The sequence below is a fragment of the Lupinus angustifolius genome, chromosome LG03 (genome assembly GCF_001865875.1).
Source record: "Lupinus angustifolius cultivar Tanjil chromosome LG03, LupAngTanjil_v1.0, whole genome shotgun sequence".
Lineage (NCBI taxonomy): Eukaryota > Viridiplantae > Streptophyta > Magnoliopsida > Fabales > Fabaceae > Lupinus > Lupinus angustifolius.
In genome coordinates this window covers 15,560,533-15,578,887 of record NC_032011.1, presented here as the reverse complement: position 1 = coordinate 15,578,887, position 18,355 = coordinate 15,560,533, and the positions used below count along the sequence as shown (strand labels likewise).

General features: G+C 33.5%; 1 protein-coding gene across 1 annotated transcript; it reads right to left on the bottom strand.

The window, feature by feature from the left end:
• LOC109343509 (histone-lysine N-methyltransferase ATX4-like) lies at positions 3,414–12,351 on the bottom strand. The gene is made up of 23 exons (XM_019581842.1): positions 11,024–12,351; positions 10,869–10,924; positions 10,546–10,759; positions 10,178–10,300; positions 9,980–10,048; positions 9,783–9,851; positions 9,586–9,677; positions 9,278–9,370; positions 8,613–8,748; positions 7,996–8,098; positions 7,803–7,902; positions 7,299–7,423; positions 6,399–6,544; positions 6,059–6,163; positions 5,630–5,694; positions 5,224–5,437; positions 4,851–4,937; positions 4,703–4,762; positions 4,529–4,618; positions 4,340–4,426; positions 4,150–4,224; positions 3,942–4,042; positions 3,414–3,532 (listed from the first exon to the last, which is right to left on the bottom strand). The coding sequence occupies exons 1-23, from the start codon at positions 11,915–11,917 to the stop codon at positions 3,442–3,444; spliced, it is 3,195 nt and encodes a 1,064-aa protein (XP_019437387.1). The 5' UTR covers positions 11,918–12,351; the 3' UTR covers positions 3,414–3,441.

Genomic DNA, 18,355 nt, shown 5'->3' with positions numbered 1-18,355 from the left:
AAGTACTGACCGACATTCCACTTGCTACGTCGCATGCACCCCCACCTGCCCCTGACAACTCGACAAATGACAACCTGCAAGCAGAGTAGAGACAATCCAACATATCCCGTTGTACCCGCTAGGTTCTGACCAATGACCGGATGTCATGTCAACAATCTCAGGCTCTATAAATAAGGAGCCCATATAGGGAGTATAATTAATTCTCATTCCATCATTTATTGCTACACTTATTGTTCTAATTTCTCTATTATTTACTCTCATTATCTCTCTAGAATACTCAACTCACTTGATGTCGGAGAACCTTTTCATGTACCTCCTCTGGCAGGTCCAGACGACAATCGACCAAGCTATCTGATCTCTTACATTCTGCTGGATACCTACTACCGACCAATCTTCTTCTATTGCCGACTATCCCTTCCTAATACAAAAAACACTTTTGTTTCAACTTTGTAGGTCCTTATATTCTCATTTTGTTTAGATAATACAAAATTAATATTTATTTTTATTTATATTTTACTTTCTAATCAATAAAAATAAATGATAAATACATTATAATATAAGATGTGACTCCTCAAAATATGGGTATAGGACTATAGGGTAAATTTAGTATTGTGAATACTTATTTCGTCCTCATACAATAATCAAATAATTTACATTACAATAATAATTAAATAATTTAGTTTACTTAAAGTAACATATTTGGATAAAACTAAAATTTAATTACTAAATTTCTTATCATGTTGGGCGTATATTTGATATATTATTTATTTTTAAAAGAATTTATTAGTGAACATAATTATATATAAAAAAAATGGTAAGTTCAATTACTTTGGATTTCTTCTACCATGACAAGAATAAACATTATACTTTCATCATCTCCCTAGTTAAACCCCCTTCCATCTCCATAAGCCATGTAGCCATGCCTACTCATCAACTTGTACCATCATCATGCTCACTAGTGTATCTTTTAAATCCTACAAGGCAATTGAATTAAACCAAGTATTATAAAATAAGATTTTATTTTTCATTTTTACTTTTAACATTGAACACTATCATTATCACACACATTCGTTGTCATCGTTGTTAACACCACACAATGTCATAGTTGTTAACACCACACCGTTGACACTACTATCATTTCTCAAATCATTATGTTGTCAATGCCACCACCTTTGACTTTGTTTTAGTTAATCAAGTATATATGCAACAGAGTCGTGGGTTTATCCTTTGCCTAATCTTTATTTCTTGGATATGAATCATTTGTTGTCCTTTTTTTCTTTCTTTTCTAAAAACCTCTATTGTTGATCATTTTTATTTTTGAATTTTTCAAAGTAAATTTGTAACTTTTTCAGATAACTTATTAACTTTTTAAAAAAAGTTTGTAATGTTTGAAAACTACTTTTTAGAAAATCATTTTAATTAGAGTTTAAAAAGTAAAAGAAGTTTTCAATAAAAATATATATTAAAATAAAACAAACAAATTACTCCAATAATATTAAAATAAAGTATTGAATAAAATGATTATTTTAAATTATCTATATTAAAATAATAATTATTTTAAACTACGGAAAAATGTCAAAAAATATATTAAAATGAAACAAACAAAGAAATAAAATATTACATATTCCATTGTAACTAAAATATAAAAACAAATGATTATTTTAAATTATCCATCTAATTAACCATTCCAATTAATAAATAATCAATAAATAATTTATGGCTCTTTTAGTCATGTTTCAAATTTCCAATTAATAAATAACTAAATAAATAATCAATAAATAATTTATGGCTCTTTTAATCATGTTTCAGCTATTTACAAGAGTTATTAATTTTCAGCTACAAAAGGGCATAAGACTCTTATCTAAAATATAAAACGACAATCAAGCTTTGCTTCATGAATTGGAGAATAATTTAAAAGTTCATAACTTCATATACGGTCAAATAAACTATGAAAGTAAAAATATTTGTTTATTTATTTTTTCATCAATTCATATTTAATACTATACGTTATTGCTTACACAAATGAAACGAATAAAAATCAAGATCTGTAACCCCATTCTTCTGTTGAAACTTATTCTTATGCCGACAATGAATCGAACCAACACTATATTTATAGAAACTCATTTAGTTGTTTAGCTTGAGAAATTTGGTTCGTGAATCAAATGGGTTGAATTTGAGCTCGTTAAATAAACAAGTCGAACTTGGATTAGATACAATTTGACTCGTTAAGTTCATAAGATAGTTCAATATATATATATATATATATATATATTATGATTGATGCTTACACTATGTTTATTATGATTGATGCATTATTTTTTTAAAATTTATTATTATTATATATATAAACAAGGTTATATTTATATATGCGAATAATATTTTTTTTAAATAATTAATTAGTTGAGTTAATGAACCAATTTAAATTGAGCCGAACAGTTCGCGAATTTTAACCGAGCCGAACTCGAACTAAAAAATAACTCGTATCAAACTCGAGCCAAATTTCAAACTGGAATCTTTATCGAGCTGAACTCTATTTCGACTTGATTCGACTCGTTTCCAATATTACTTATCACTACTTGAAACATTGTTCTCTCACTTTGAATTATTAGTATTTTTTTTTAAATTTTCTTATTAAAAATTCCCATGGCTCTTATATCATATTCATTTGTATGAGCCGTGTACACAATTCTATAGACTATGTTTTATAGTTATTATGTGAAAATCATAGTCACAATGGTTTTTTTTATCAGACAGGGTGATAGTGAAAATTACAGTAGCTAATCAATTTTCCACTAGCACATGATGATGACATTGTTAATACTCTTATTATTAATATTTATTATCATTTAACTAAAGCTACTGAATTTTCAATTCATGTTTCTTATTAACCAATGATGATTATGATTTTATAAGTTTGAGAATAATCAAATTCACAGAAGAGCAAGAAAGGAAGAAATTAGTTTATAACATTAAACTATGAACATAAAAGTAATATCTAGTGATACATTTACAGAGATGACAATAGCCCAAAAGTTGCTCAATCTATAGGTTCTATTAGATGTTGATGAATATCAAGGGACCAAAGGAAACCAAAAGGGTAAAAAAAACACAAAACTATGCCTTTTTCTTTTGTTTTTCACTTCCTATTTTGCCTAAATTTCTTCTTCTTCTTTTGATTTGATAAAAATTACAGTTTGGTGTTATAACTGTGAGATTCCTCTATGAAAGAGAGGATGGGGTTAGTGCTCCTTAGAGTTCGTTTATGAGTTAAGTTTTGGAAGAGAAAAAAGGGAAGACTTGAGAGCTATGAAATACATTGCTCAGATGATTCTGAAGTGTTCCATTTTTCTTTCTCCCTCTTCAAAACTTAACTCGCAAACAAACGCCTAGGGAGAAGAAACAATAGTTGGTCTATCATTTGTATAATCAAATCCTTCTTTCCTAATTCATGAATTTCCTGCAGTTTGGAGCTTTACACAGACAAAGTACTTTTGATTCATCTGGTTCATCAGGATCAAATAAATAGTCATACCTGCCCAATAACCAACCAATATTATTAACTAAACATAAAATACATCATAATGAATTGAAATCACCAAATGCATGTGTACATGCAAAAACACAATCAGACCTATGCTTAGAAGCATAAATACTTTAACATAGTTGTCATAACTGTGTCAAACACATGTATATTTGACACTTCTAACTATTTTAATAACTTCACATTTACTTTTTGAACTTTTATACCCCATCATAGATTATAGATGAAAATAACTTGATAATTACGTTTATAATAGTATTCCTCTTAGTTTAAGATTTGTGCTATAACTTCTAAAATTTGCCTATTTCCATACACTATCATCTCATGTCATATACATGTTTCATAGCATCAGACACACAATAAAAAATGCAGATAAAGATAGATTGAGAGAGAGATATACGTCAACTCATCACCCGCAGACACGTTAGTCTTCGCAATGAGAACAATCCGGCTCTCATCGTCACCCACACTCATGATCCGTGCATAGCAATTTGGCATGCACTGTATTAGCATGAACCAAATAACTGGTTAGATGACTGAGTATCTAGTAGAGGGTGAAAGAGAACAATGGTTTACAAAAAAAATGATTTTGAGTTAGGTACACTTACAGAATGATTAATCAGCCGCGCTATATTTCCTTTATCAGTAGCATCTACCACCACTTCTTCACTTATCTTAAATAGCTGCAAAAATTAGAGACCAGGACAATTTAGTGTGATGGAAAAGAATGTGAATAATTGTGACTATAAATTCTCTATAAGCAAACATGGGGGAACAGAAGCAAAAGAAAGTGCTCACATAGCAGTCTTTGCCTTCTAATCTATAGCGTGCTTCCCGCAGATCTGCAATGCTACTCCTCACTTGTTCACCACGATATTCAAGAACCTGTTTAGAATTAAATCGTAACTGATGATTGATCAACACAAAGGATCAAATGGAGGGTTTTTGTAATGTTATCATATGTATACTTTTGCATAAAAATCATACCATATCTCCTTCTTGAATATCTCTACGTGCAAAGAGGCCCCATCCATGTATGCCTGATCTACCAAAGCAAACACGTTCGTTTTCGGTTTTCTGGAATCATACAAGTGTACCCATAAAACAGTCAGAAATTTGGTCACCAAAGCCAATAACCCAGATAGGAAAGAGAAGATTCACCTGTAAGTGACGAAGGCGCTCTCTGAAAGAAGAAAATGCCTCGGGTTCCTCTACAACATGCTGTTTTAGGGGAAGAGATGAGAAAAAATTCAAGACAAAAGAACGAACGAGAAAATCCAACATAGTATGTCGAAGATAAAAGGTTTACTCTGTATTTGTTTAATCTCTGTATTGCATCTAAAGGATGATGGTAGGGACCCCTCACTTGATGAAAAATAGCTTCATCTGCTTCTCTCTGACAAGAAATTAAATTGAGAAAAGTGTAAACATTTTAAGATGCAAATTGCATATTAATCATTAGAGGTAGCAGTGGATGTCTACAAGATGAATACAAAGCAAAGGAATCAAAACAGTAACCATTTGTTAGCAAAATAAATAACATATTGGTAACATGGATTAAGTACTAACATATCTTTAATGTTTAAACTCAAAAGCACTAAATTATCAGAGACAATACTATATTGCTTAAGTTATCAACTTAGAAACTTTCACCAAGATGGACAAAAAATTCTACGAGCTACCTTTTTCGTATGATTTGTTCTCCGGAAAATACGGCACCTAGCAGCAGTGAATGGCTCATCCTCAGCATTATCAACAAGAGGAGTATCATCTTGTTTCATTATATTTGATGCAATCAGCCTTGATCTAGCCTTTTTCTTATTTTTAAGAAGGCTTTTAGTTGAAATGACCCCATTAGGGGTTTGCATAATCAAGACATTGTCGGGATTGGGAGCCCTACAAAAATAATAGTCGTGATTAAGAAAAAAAGAGTGATAAAAAGAGATTAAGGTGAATTTCGGATAAACTTATGTATGTGCAGTTACAGAAAGATTATAAGGTGTTGGGGAAAAACCCCGGTAAAGGAAATGGTAGGATAGGGAAAAAGAAGGTGAATGATCTCTTTCTTTGTAATTGAAGATTGCCTACCTGTGATAAGCACAATAAGAAACCCATTTTGTTGTTTGCCTACCATTTTTCTCTGAACAATGCATCTGCATTTAAAGGGAAGAAAATTCAATAAAATATTGCCAAAACGAGACATCAAGAATACGATAGCCATCAACTATCATCCGATTGATTAAGTGAGGTTGTCTGCATGAATTAAATGATGTCCTAGGACCATATGAATGTTATGATCCATGTTAGTCTTGTAGCATGAAAATGGAGCTTTTAATTCTTTTTAGAAGCTCATATTGGAAATGCATGTTTTATGAAGGTGACAAGGGAGAAACTGTGATGAGTAATGAAAATGTATGATTGAAGCTAAAATCATATTTGCTTAGAATAGGGAAATAAAATGGAAACTGTAAAAAATAAGATATCAATCAAACCAAGTCAATTTGAGTGAATCCTCACCTCCATCCGATATCCAGCTCTCGATGCACACATGGTATGAAAATAAGTCGAACACTTGCAACATTGTGTACATGAACCATGGATTTGTTTGCAGATAACACAAATCTGAAATTTAAGTAATGCAGACTTCAGTGTGAAATATGCGAAGAATGACATCCACTTCGATTGGTGGCTAACATTACTTTTAAGGGGGAAACTTTATTAGACAAATTATGCTGTATTACAACATTATACTTTCACAAATCTAAAAAACTCTTCCCATAAATGTGGACACGTTTTTCTGAGTGATTCTTTGCATGGACAATATCTTTAAAAGTGGTAAATGTTCAGCAGACCTCACCTTCACAAAAGAATTTGATGGAATACTGAGAATACCCAAAGCAGGCTCCATCTTCTCACCACTAGGAAAAGAGACTTCAGGTCGAAACCAAGCACACGTGACATGAACCCATAATGGGTCAATATCAGTTGGTTTTAGTGCACCACCTAGGGATCCACAAACAGTTAGTAACTAGATTCATTGTTGATCTGATATGTGGCAGAACATAATTGGGTAATATTACAAAACAGTTTAACAAGTCAATCAAAATAAAACTCAGTCAAAAAGTGGAAAAAAGTTGTCAGTCATGATGAGTAAAAATGAATTCATAGGCATATCACATATAAGGTTAAAACAATCAAGTTGTGCAATGCAGAGTTCCAAAAAAAAAACACATGATTGGATGATACAGTGTAACAAAAGTTTAAAACTTCCAGGGGATCTAATTAAGCTCAGTAAAAATGGGGACTAAAGTATACTGAGCCAAGAGCAAAACTGAATTATGTACATATACAGGGTTGAAATAAAAACAAGACATCCCCACCCAAAAATAAAATAAATAGAACACATAAAAATATAGGTGGTAAAACAGGGCACATGGAGAATAAGGCTTCTGGAATATACAGTCTGGGCCAAAAAAGAGCCCGGTGTTAGTTGGGCTACCAAAAAAGGTGGCTCTAGCCAGCCCCATGTAGACAATGGCCTTATTCCACAACTAGATCAACTGGACCAACCTGAACCCAATTGGTCTATGGGTTCTATCAGATCGAGTCCTGCCCGAACCCTGATTTTTAACAGGTATGAACGGGCCGGCTTGTTTTGCCACCTCTCTGAGAGGTGGCTCAGCAGTATTTCCAAAAGAATAAAAAGATAATGAAGTAATATACCATAAGTGTCAAATATCGTGGAAGATTGACATACCTTTCACAGGACAAAGACAACACTCCCGCTTGATGTGAGGTGTTTCACAAGCCTTGCAAACCCAAGATGTAAAGTCTTTAACATTTCTTGCTCCATAGCATTCTTGATGAACAGCTATTTGACATCTATAAAATAAAATACACAATACATTAGAGGGTGAGTTTGGTGCACCATAAGGTTGTTGCTTAGTGACCATGAGGTCACAGGTTCAAATCCTGGAAACAGTCTCTCCACTTGCGCGGGTAAGGCTGCATACATCTACCCTCCCCAGACCCTACTAAGTGGGAGCCTCGTGCACTGAGCCACCCTTTTTTAATGCATTGTGATTTAACTGCCATGCAATTCATCATACATAGTGGAAATACAACAACAAACTAAATTCATGTTAATCACTATATAATTGGCTAAAATTCTATAGATACATGCAGCAACTTGTTCCCATGTCTTTATGCATTGATGATTGATAAGAAATGCGACAGTAAGAAACAAAAGATGTTATATTACCTGTTGCAAATGATAATTTTGTTGTAATCCCAGTCTTCAACCCATCTACATACAGCACAACGTTCTGTAGTCCACTTAGCATGAACAGGTTCATATCTCTCTGCCAGAGGAAATAGTTTGCATTAGCATTATAACTCTGAGAACTTCACCTAGCAAAGTCATCAAATTGTAAAGTTGTACACAAAAAGGATACCTCGCAAGAAAGTAAGCAACTTCTGCTTCCTTTCTTTTAGAGAAGGTTTTTTGGGTTTGGTAGTAACTACAGCCTTAGCATGAGATTCTGCCAACTGCAGCATCTGAGAAGTCAAATATATTGTATTAGTCGCATGTAACCATATATCAACAACAACCTTAATCCCATTAGGCCGGGATGGCTACATGGATTGAACGACACCATAATGCTCTATTACAAATCATGTTTTTCGACAAAGCATCGATTTCTAAATCTTTGTTAATCGTTTCGCCCATGGTTTTTCTTGGCTACATATCATTGATAATATTATGACTTCTCATAGTTTCTCAATAGCCACATATCATTCATATTTTGATACTGAAGAGAAGACTACAAATTCAAATACAAATATAGATATAGATTATTGACATATAGAGATATTACCAAATTTAAAACCTATACCATAAATGGAAAGAACTTAAATTAATTGTACTAACTGGCAATACTCTACTTATATTGAAAGCCCATAAGTACATAGATTGTATTATACTGAACTAACCAATAAATAAGTAGTAAATTTTCATCTCAAAGCCATAGAAAAGTTATGTATCATAGCTAAACAATGATAAAATACAAACCCATTGTTCCAATGGTAGCATGGAGTCCTTCACCCTAATGCTTGTCTTCCAATTCCTTAATTTGGAACCTGTGTGTTTTTCCCAATCGCTAAGTGCTTGCTTTTCATTCCCACAAAAGTCACACTTGCACACAACTCTGAGGGTGGAGAACATGATCCATAACCCAAAAACAAGAAGATCTGAATCATTTTCAAAATATAGAGGTAATAATAATAACAACACTTTCAAAATAAGCATCAATCAATTTGAAACACTATAATGTGAAATTTGAATGATAAGCTAGCTTATATATTAGAAAACCTGAACTGGCTTCAAGAGTAAGACTTAAACAAAGTTTATCAAATTTTGTTTGGCATGAATTTGGTGAAAAAATTGATCAGCATAAAAATTGATGAAAATTAGTAATCTTTCAAGGGATCATAAGAGCAAAACAGAATATTCTTTGAACACAATATTTTATTAGACTACGGATTCTTGATGAACTACAAACTTAAGCAGGAATATCCCGAAAATTGCAATCATATAGGTATCATTTGCTAATCCAGAAAAACACAGTAACATCACTTATTATAAGCTATAACAATTAGAAGAAAAAAACAAAAGATAGAAACTAAAGAGGACAGAGAAAAATTTATGTAAATACTTCTGAAAGAGTTTTTGCTTACAAGTGAAGGCTTGGAAAATATATGCCTTCTACACCATTGCAGAGAACAATGACCTTATTTGGAAGCACTAGCTGCCCATTGTTTTTGTTACACCTGTACCAAAGCCCCCCACTACAGTTAGGAAAACTGTGAAGTATAAATTTATAATGATATTTTTATAACACCTAACAAAAATAATCAAAACTGGTACATGAGCTTGAATCCTAACATATGGCATGGGCTTCTAGAGAACTTTACGTGTAATCATTTGGTTAAGCCACAAAAACAGGGCCTGAAGGATGCAAAAAAGGGAACCATGACAGACTTACTTGGCTTTTGACCGTAATTTTTCTGAATCAGATAACTCAAAATCAAACTTGGCTTTGCAAGTAGGGCAGAAATATTCAGTGCCTTCAAGGTTCTTCAGAAAAAAAGAACATACCAATCAGCAAAACACCAAAATGTCACTTTGTTAGCTTCAAATACGGAGAAAAGACAGTAGGAAAATATCATGTAACAGACAAACCTTGAAAATGCTCCTGGAAATTTTGTCACATTCTGCGTGCACCCAGATTTTACACACATCGCAGCGCACCTGATTCAGAAGGAGAAGGGACATCCAGAAAAGGAAACCAATTAATACTATAAATTACAAACAAAGCAATAGTCTTTGAGAAGAAAAAACAATAGCCTTAATTAGCTAACAGAACCCAACTAACTCACCCAGCTGCCGCTATCTGAATGATTCCATACTTTCTTGCATATGCCACAATAATGATTTGATTTTGTTAACTGCCCAGAAAAAAGGTTTTCAAAGACTACAAAATATGCAAATTAAAACTAAATTGGAACTTCGATTGTAACAATTTTATTGCAGACTTGAATATAAATTGTTACGAGGAAAATGGAAGATATACATACCCTGGCACATGTTTTACATAGGAATTGGCCACCAGGAGTTGAATCCTTTATTTTCTTGGACATTTTGAAATTAAGAGCCAACCCACAGGCTTCACATGGTCGTGTGTCCTTATCAAATAAATCCTGCATTGGGAATTCAAATCAATGAACTGTTAAACTTGACCAAATTTCGGTAAGGTGTTATTACTCCATAACTAAAGCAAAACAAAATCAGAGTGTCAAATCCACAAGTCAGTCCGGGGTCTACATATCATCAGATAAGGACTTTTCCAGTTGCTAACTAAGTTTATATTATAATCAGATAAGGACTTTAACAGCCATGCAATTTCCCAAATGTGGACGAAAAGAAAGACTTTTAGCTAATTTACCTGGTTCACATAGTGATATCTTGCATACCGGTTTGGACCAGTGTCCTCCTGAAGGACTTTCAGAATAGTGTCATCAATATCAGTGTTAGCAGCTGCTGAATTTATATCTGCTATCAACTTCTCTGTGTGGCCTTGGTCGGCCAAATATGCCTCTTCCATTGCCACTTGGAATTGAGAGGGGTTATAGTAACTTAACTCAGATTGCTCCTGAAACCTAAACCAAGGAATATCATGCCTAGTAAGCAACAAAATCTTCCACAAATAAAAACCAAAATGAGAATTGAACAATATAAACAGATAGATAATAACAAACAACTCAACACCTGTCTACATAATCCATAAATGGAAAAATCATCCCATCCCTCACCCATCCATAGTCCTGTTCAAAATCACGAAAAGCACAATAAATAGCCGATTTCCTAAATAGGGAAGAAATTCTATATACGGAATGTAATTAATTCATAGTAATGACTCGTACTCTTTGATTTTTATTCCCCGCAAACCCGAGAAACATCACACAAGCTGCATCAGCTACACAAGACCTTATGACTAGTTCAGGTGCCTGAGACATAGGATCAATCACAATGGCTGGCCAAAAAGGTTCCCTTCTCCTTGCTTTGGCCCACACTATATCACCTGCATAAAAATCTTCAGGCCCATATAACCCATCTTTCCTCTCCCGATTCTCCTTCGAAGCTCTCTTGTTTCCCATTGACTCAACTCCTTCCATCTCCAAAAACCTCTCTCTCACATCAAAACTCCTAAACCTCGTACCAACATCCTTCCTTGCCTTCCCCCCACACAATGTTGGATACTTTTGAGGCTTGCAACTGATTTTCTCATCCTTTGGCCCTTTTTTCGCATTCTGATTGCAATTTTTCTGTGCTTTGGAACCGAATTTCACTCTCTTGGGTTCAAAATCGTCATCAATTTCACAATCATGCACGCTGCTCTTGCTGTCCTTTCTCCAATTATCAATAATAGAATCATTGAACCGTGATGGCAGCACCTGAACCCTCCCTCTTGAGGTCCTAACTAGCGGCGGCCGCTGAACCTCGCCACCCTGGTTCTTTGTAGCACCACCACCACTGCCACCACCGTTCGAATTCGATTCCACTTCACAGGGCGGGGAGCACGAAACTTCAGTGCACCACGAAGCAGAGAACCCTTTCTCGGTCAGCAGGCCGTGAAAGCTCACCGAAATTGCACCGGAGGCGATGTCGCCGAGAAGGTTCAAAGGGTAGTAATCGCTACTCATCTTCTTCCTCTTCTTACGAGCATAAAAACACTCATCCTTTTCACCAACCGGGTCAATGAGTTTGCACCTTTTCACAATTGGCATTTGGGATTTCAAATTCCGCTTGATAATCATTCTCGCATTCAAATTCAACACAAGGGTCTGTTCAAAATCGTAACTAAAACAACCCCAGAAAGAGAATCTTCAATAAAAACGAAGAAACAGAGCATATATCATAAAACCCTAACCGCGAATTGAAATTCTGAGAAACAGAGCAACCGCGGAGAATAACACGCAAGACGAAATTTTGAGCAGAGAAATTGAGAAACAAGACAAAAGGGTCGCAGAAATGAGGCAATAGAGTTTATAAATGCAGAAATTTTATTTATCAAGAAGATCGAATTAGCAGAAGAGAGTGAAATAAAAGAGGGATCCGTTCTTTTTTTGGGTCAAGTTTTCTTCCCACCAACTACCACAGAAAACAGAGAAACATAAAATTCTATGAAAATAAAAAATGTAATGTAAATTTGTATTTTATAGAACTGTGGAAAAAAATGGAGAAAATTTTATAGAGAGAGAAAGGAATAGAGTGAAGAAGGAAAAGGATGAGAACTAAGAAGAGTGAGAGAGAGAAAGTGAGAGTTTCAGCGTTATCTTGATTCTTGAGTAAGAGTTTATATGTTTGTTTGGATTATAATGTAATGTACATGGGGCCAGATGCTTAGGCTAACTTGCGCATTGCGTGTTGATAGCACAAATTCTTCTTCCTTAGTGATGATAGCATTCCTGTTCAGCATCATCATGGGCCAGGTTTCATGTTGTCACATTATTTGTTCCAAAGCTTTTTAGTTCAAATGCAATGGCTATGGAAAAGTTTGAAGTAGACAAGGATTTGTTATAAATTTAGTTCCAAGAAATTTGGAGTGTGCCAATTATATATTATGTGTGTCTATATAGTAAGAAACATGTTTTTGTTGTTGAATGTTGATGATGATGTTCTTGTCCTTTGTTTTTGTTCTATGATTTGCTATACTTTTGTTATTGTTGTTGGTGATGTTGTCTTTCTTTTCTAGGCTATGGTTTGGGATTGGGAATTTCAGAACACTAAAAAACTTGGTTCCTTGGTATTTGATATTTATGGCAAGTTTTCTTTCTACTTATACGTTTTGTGGTTGGACATAGGAGCTGAGAATTTACATAAATTGTTCATTATAACATGTCTGGTTAAGATTTTACTTATTTTAATGTTAATTTTGTATTAGTAGTGTTTTCTATTGGAGGAGGAGAACGTGCAAAACTGCAAATAATCTGAACCTAACTTCAGGAGTCGTTAACAGTTAAATAATGTTTTTAATTCAAAATTTGATTTTTAGTAATGGGTCCCGTTTTATTTTGTTCCCTGTAATTTGATTTGATGAATGGTGTAAGGTTTATAATCATTGTGTTAAGAGGGTAGAAGATATGAAAAAGGCTTCTTGATGAATCATCAATAAATATGAGAGAAAATCATGAATGAGAAAATGAAATTTTCTATATTGAATCAAGTTCCAAGGAATAAGGAAATCACCAATTATATACTACAATGTCTAGCTAATAACTAAACATATAACTTAGAAGTTAGACATTGTATTATATAATTGGTGATTGTCTTATTCTTTGCAACCCAATTCTATATAGAAACTTTTTATTTTCTCATTTAAGATTTTCTCTTATACTTCTTGATTCATCAAAAAACTTTATTTTCATGAATTTTCTCAATCTTTCTTTTTTGCTTTATCAAAATTCATGTATGACTCTACTATTTTAACACATCGGGTGTTTTATTGTAGTTGGTGTGAATGGGTGATTCTGGAAACCTAGAAGCACCATTTACTCAACTTTCTGAATTTTATGTCTTGTTTCTTTATCTCTATGTTGTGTTTCATCAGCTATCAATCATGGGTATTGATAAAAAGCTATAGAAATTGAAAAAATTGATTTAGTTATAGGTAAAATTTCATTGATTTTGTATTTTTCAGTGCATTTTTTAGTTTGAAAACAATTCCTCGTCTTCCACTGCTAAGCCATTGAAATTTGTTGACTTTGTTCACCTTTCAAATATTGTTATTATTATTATGTTACCCATTACTAGCCATATAGAGAAAAACAAGAACAACATTTATAGACCTTTGTGGGTATCTGATTTATTGATAATGGATAACATGATTTATTATTATGTTATGTTTTTATTCCAAAAAGACGAAACGAAGATGAGTTATTTGTAAAATGGAAGGCACCGTTGGCATCATGGGACTTGTATAGGAGACATATATCAAGCTGAAAACAATTTGTTTAATGGGTTATTTTTATTTGCAGAGTTAAAGGCAGAAGAAAAAGACAATAAATTTAAAGACGGTCAAATATTCGATTCCTGATATAAATACTTATTAGAAGAAACATATATTGAAGAAAAATCAGTTCCTACCATTTAACAGTTTTATATAAAAAAAGAAAGATAGTGAAATTAAAGTGAATAGGTGGAAGAAGTAGATTTGGATAGTGCAAGGAAGTAAGGAGGATGATATGTTTAGCACGTGGCTGGTGTGATAGCAGAAGGAGAATAGTATAAGGTGAGGGACAGAACAGAACTCATCACGAGTTGGATTACATAAAATTGATTTCAACCATGTTCTATGCATATATAAGAGCCTCACAGCTGTCAGATTCTTCTCACTTCTCTTCTTTTAAGGATATAAGAATATCCTTTCTTTCTTTTGTTGCCTAGAGTATTCTAGGAATGTGTTCTTATTTAAGAACACATTTTGTAATATTTGATTATATTATTATAAAATATAAAAATATGAGGTAAATTATATCACATAAATAAAAACAAGAATGATGTACTTGTGCAAAAAAATAACGGATATTCTTAATTTTTGTGAAAGTGTATTAATATAATGAATTATTTTACAGGGTAAGTGTTGTTTTTGTTGATAGGTTGTTCTAACATGAGACATGATTTTGAAGCTAAATATATAGTCAGCAAAGCACTAGGTTGTAACAAGCAAGCATATGGTGATCACGTGCTGATCTGGTTGTGGCTGAAAAAATGCATGATTCATGTTTTATTTCCTTTTTTGGTTGGCCTGCGTGTTATATTCTGCCTATAAAGTTCATAGATGTTAAATGAAATATAATAAAATTATTTATGTGTTTGCTTTAGGAAGAGTTGGTTCATTTTGTCCATGTATCTTCTTGTAACATGTCTCATTAGTCAGAAAAATAAAACAAGAATTAAATATTTTCCAATTTTATATTTTCTGACTCATGAAAATGAAGAAATATATGAAGTGATACACATATTGGGACAGATAATATATCTTAGGACCAACTACCTTGAACCCAAGGATGCAAAGATAGCCAATAATACATGGAGCATGTAATTGTATTGAATGATTAAACTGCAGAACAATAAGACATTGCACCCATGCAAACTGAGTTTGTTGTTAAAACATTGAGCCTTGCGTTGCCATTTGTTGGATTTGGATAAGCTAATTTCAAATTTTATCCAAAATGTGTAAATCAAAGGAATTGCATACCATATTGTATTTTGATTATGATTTTCATTTAAGTGATTTAATTTTCATGCAATATCTTAGATTTACTGAAGTTAGTAAAGTTGCATATTTTTAAACTTAGGTAATCTAAATCTCCAAGTCCCTGCTTTCCAAATTCTCCATGTCATGTTTTAAACCTTAAAACCCTTATGCCCTAGATATTTTTATTAGGACAAAACTTATTTGCTTTACCTATGAAATGTTGTTTTATATCAAAACAAGTTAGTCAAGTGGTATAAGACCTATTAAATCTTCAAAGTCGAAGGTTCGATTTTTTGGAAGTGACACTTGTTGAGAGGGCAACCACAAACTTCAAAAGTGATTAGTTTTTTAACAATAAAAAGGTGAGGGATACCGTAAGTAGTAAGAAAAAGATATTGTGGAAATGAAATGGCATCAACATGTTTAATTAGATAAAAATTTATACACTATCATTACATCATTTATCATTTATATCTAATGATCTAAATGAATGATGAATAATATGATGATTATATATAAATCTTTACCGTAAGAATGTATAGATATTACACTCCTTTAATCAATCATCCAAATTTATTACACTACTTTATTTTATTTTTCAAGGGGAAATGAACTCCAACAGTTCGACAACTTAGCTAATTCTAGGGGTGGCACATCTTATCTTCTGAGAAATTTATGCAAATCTTCTAACCTCACATTATTTTATATCTATGTGAGTTGACAAAATCAAAATGTAAATACATAAAAAAATAAAGCACAACTGTTTTAGCACTATTATACTTTAAGCCCAAATTTTGAAAGAGGAAAGTTAATTGTAATATGTGGTGCTGTCTAAAAAGTTTATTAAAATACACATATTATTACTTTTGTTTTTAAATTTTTATAAATTACTGCTTTTAATTTCAACAAGTGCATGCAACTTAACTTAGTTTCTCAATTGTACTTCTAGCATTTTTCAAAATGAAATTGTAATTTGACACTCACATCAACACAATATTGATACATTCCATATTAAATATTGGCTTAAAAGAAAAAGAGAATGATGTGGCAAAAGAAGTGGCTATGATGAAACCTTCTTGTGGCCAAGTAAAATGAGTGGCTATAGTGTAACCTCTTTTGTAGCCAATGAGAAGAAGAGGTTGTGGTGAAGCATCTTTGTTTTTGGCCATAGGATCCTCAAGGCTTTGGCTATAAATAGGAATGCTCCAAGCCATTGTAAGACACACCAATATTCTAGCCTTAGTGCATATTCTCTCTTCTTCTCTTGTTCTAATATTGTGAGGAATATTATAGTGTTTAAGATATAAGTGAGTGAGAGTGATATTGGGTGTACTTGGGTTTTGGGAAGTGAGTGAAACACTTGAGTGAACTTGTAATTCTCTTTTATCATAGTGATAATATCATTGTTGCTCTTCAACCGTGGACGTAGGCAAATTGCTGAACCACGTTAATTTCTCGGTGTCATTTTCTCTATTATATTTTCTCCATATGTCTTCCGCATCAACAAACTGGTATCAGAGCTCGTAGAGCTCTTGCATGCTAAGCCGTACGATCTAAAAGAAAATTCTTAGTATGCTCTGTGTTTGCAGCATTGTCTGATCTTACACACCAGAAAAGAATTGTTCTTGTTACTAGAAAGGTATAATAGTGTGAAAGTGCATGTCTAGGAAAGTTCTGTCTTAGGAAAGACCTGGTATTTAAGCGTGTCTGTTAAGACCCACCTCTCTTTCCTGGGAGCTTTCCTGGTGTATGTTCACGGACTACGATACTGTTCTGGTATACGGTTATCATGGCGAGTGCTAAATTTGATTTGGAGAAATTTAATGGAGAAAATGATTTCAACCTATGGCGATTGAAGATGAAGGCTCTACTAGTTCATCAAGGCTTGGGAAAAGCCTTGGAAGGTAGAAACAAGTTACCACAGAGTCTGACCGAGGACGAGAAGGATGAAAACCTGGAAAAAGCACATAGTGCAATTTTGTTGTGCTTGGGAGATGAAGTTCTACGAGAAGTGTCAGATGAAACTACAGCTGCTTCATTATGGTTGAAGCTGGAAAGCCTGTATATGACGAAGTCACTCACCAACAGGCTGTATTTGAAGAAAAGAATATATACCCTTCAAATGCAGGAAGGAAAACCCATAAAAGATCATCTGGATGAATTTAACAAAATTATTCTTGATCTAAAGAATATTGATGTTAAAATTGAAGATGAAGACCAAGCAATTCTTCTACTATGTTCCCTTCCAAGTTCTTATGAGCACTTCATCGACACCATGATGTATGGTCGAGAAGATCTGACCTTAGACGAAGTAAAGGCGGCGTTGCACTCAAAAGAACTGAAGAAAAGAGTATCAGATTCGAGATCTGAAGGCTCAGGTGATAGTCTTTTTGCCAGAGGAAGAACAGAGAGGCGAAATCAATTTGGTGAAAGAGGGAAATCTAGGTCCAAGTCTAAAGCGAAACCTAGAAAGTATAAATGTTTTCATTGTCATAAGGAAGGTCATATAAGAAAGAATTGTCCAGAGCGCAAAGGCAAGGAAAAGATTTGTGAATATGGAGATGCAGCTGTAGCAAATGACTATGATAGTGCAGATGCACTAATAGTCTCAGAGCACGATTCAAAAGATGAATGGGTACTTGATTCTGGATGCTCATATCACATGTGTCCCATTAAGGATTGGTTTTCAACTTACCAACCCTTAGATGGGGGCAAGGTCCTTTTGGGAAATAATGCTCCCTGCAAGGTCATTGGCATCGGCTCAATTAGAATCAAGATGTTCGATGGAATCGTAAGGACGTTGACAGATGTAAGGCATGTTCCAGAATTGAAGAAAAATCTGATTTCCTTGGGAACACTAGATTCAAAAGGTTATAGCTACAAAGGTGAAGGTGGAGCTATAAGAATATCTAAAGGCGCTATGGTTGTAATGAAAGGAAAGACATGGTGGTAGGAGATATATTATTCAAGGAAGGTTTGGATCTTCATTTTGAAA

Coding starts and splice junctions, on each gene's coding strand:
- LOC109343509 (XM_019581842.1), bottom strand. CDS start 11,917: ATGATTATCAAGCGGAATTTGAAATCCCAAATGCCAATTGTGAAAAGG. Junction 8,099..8,612: donor TGCTACCATTGGAACAATGG/GTTTGTATTTTA, acceptor TTGACTTCTCAG/ATGCTGCAGTTGGCAGAATC. Junction 7,903..7,995: donor GTTGCTTACTTTCTTGCGAG/GTATCCTTTTTG, acceptor TTCCTCTGGCAG/AGAGATATGAACCTGTTCAT.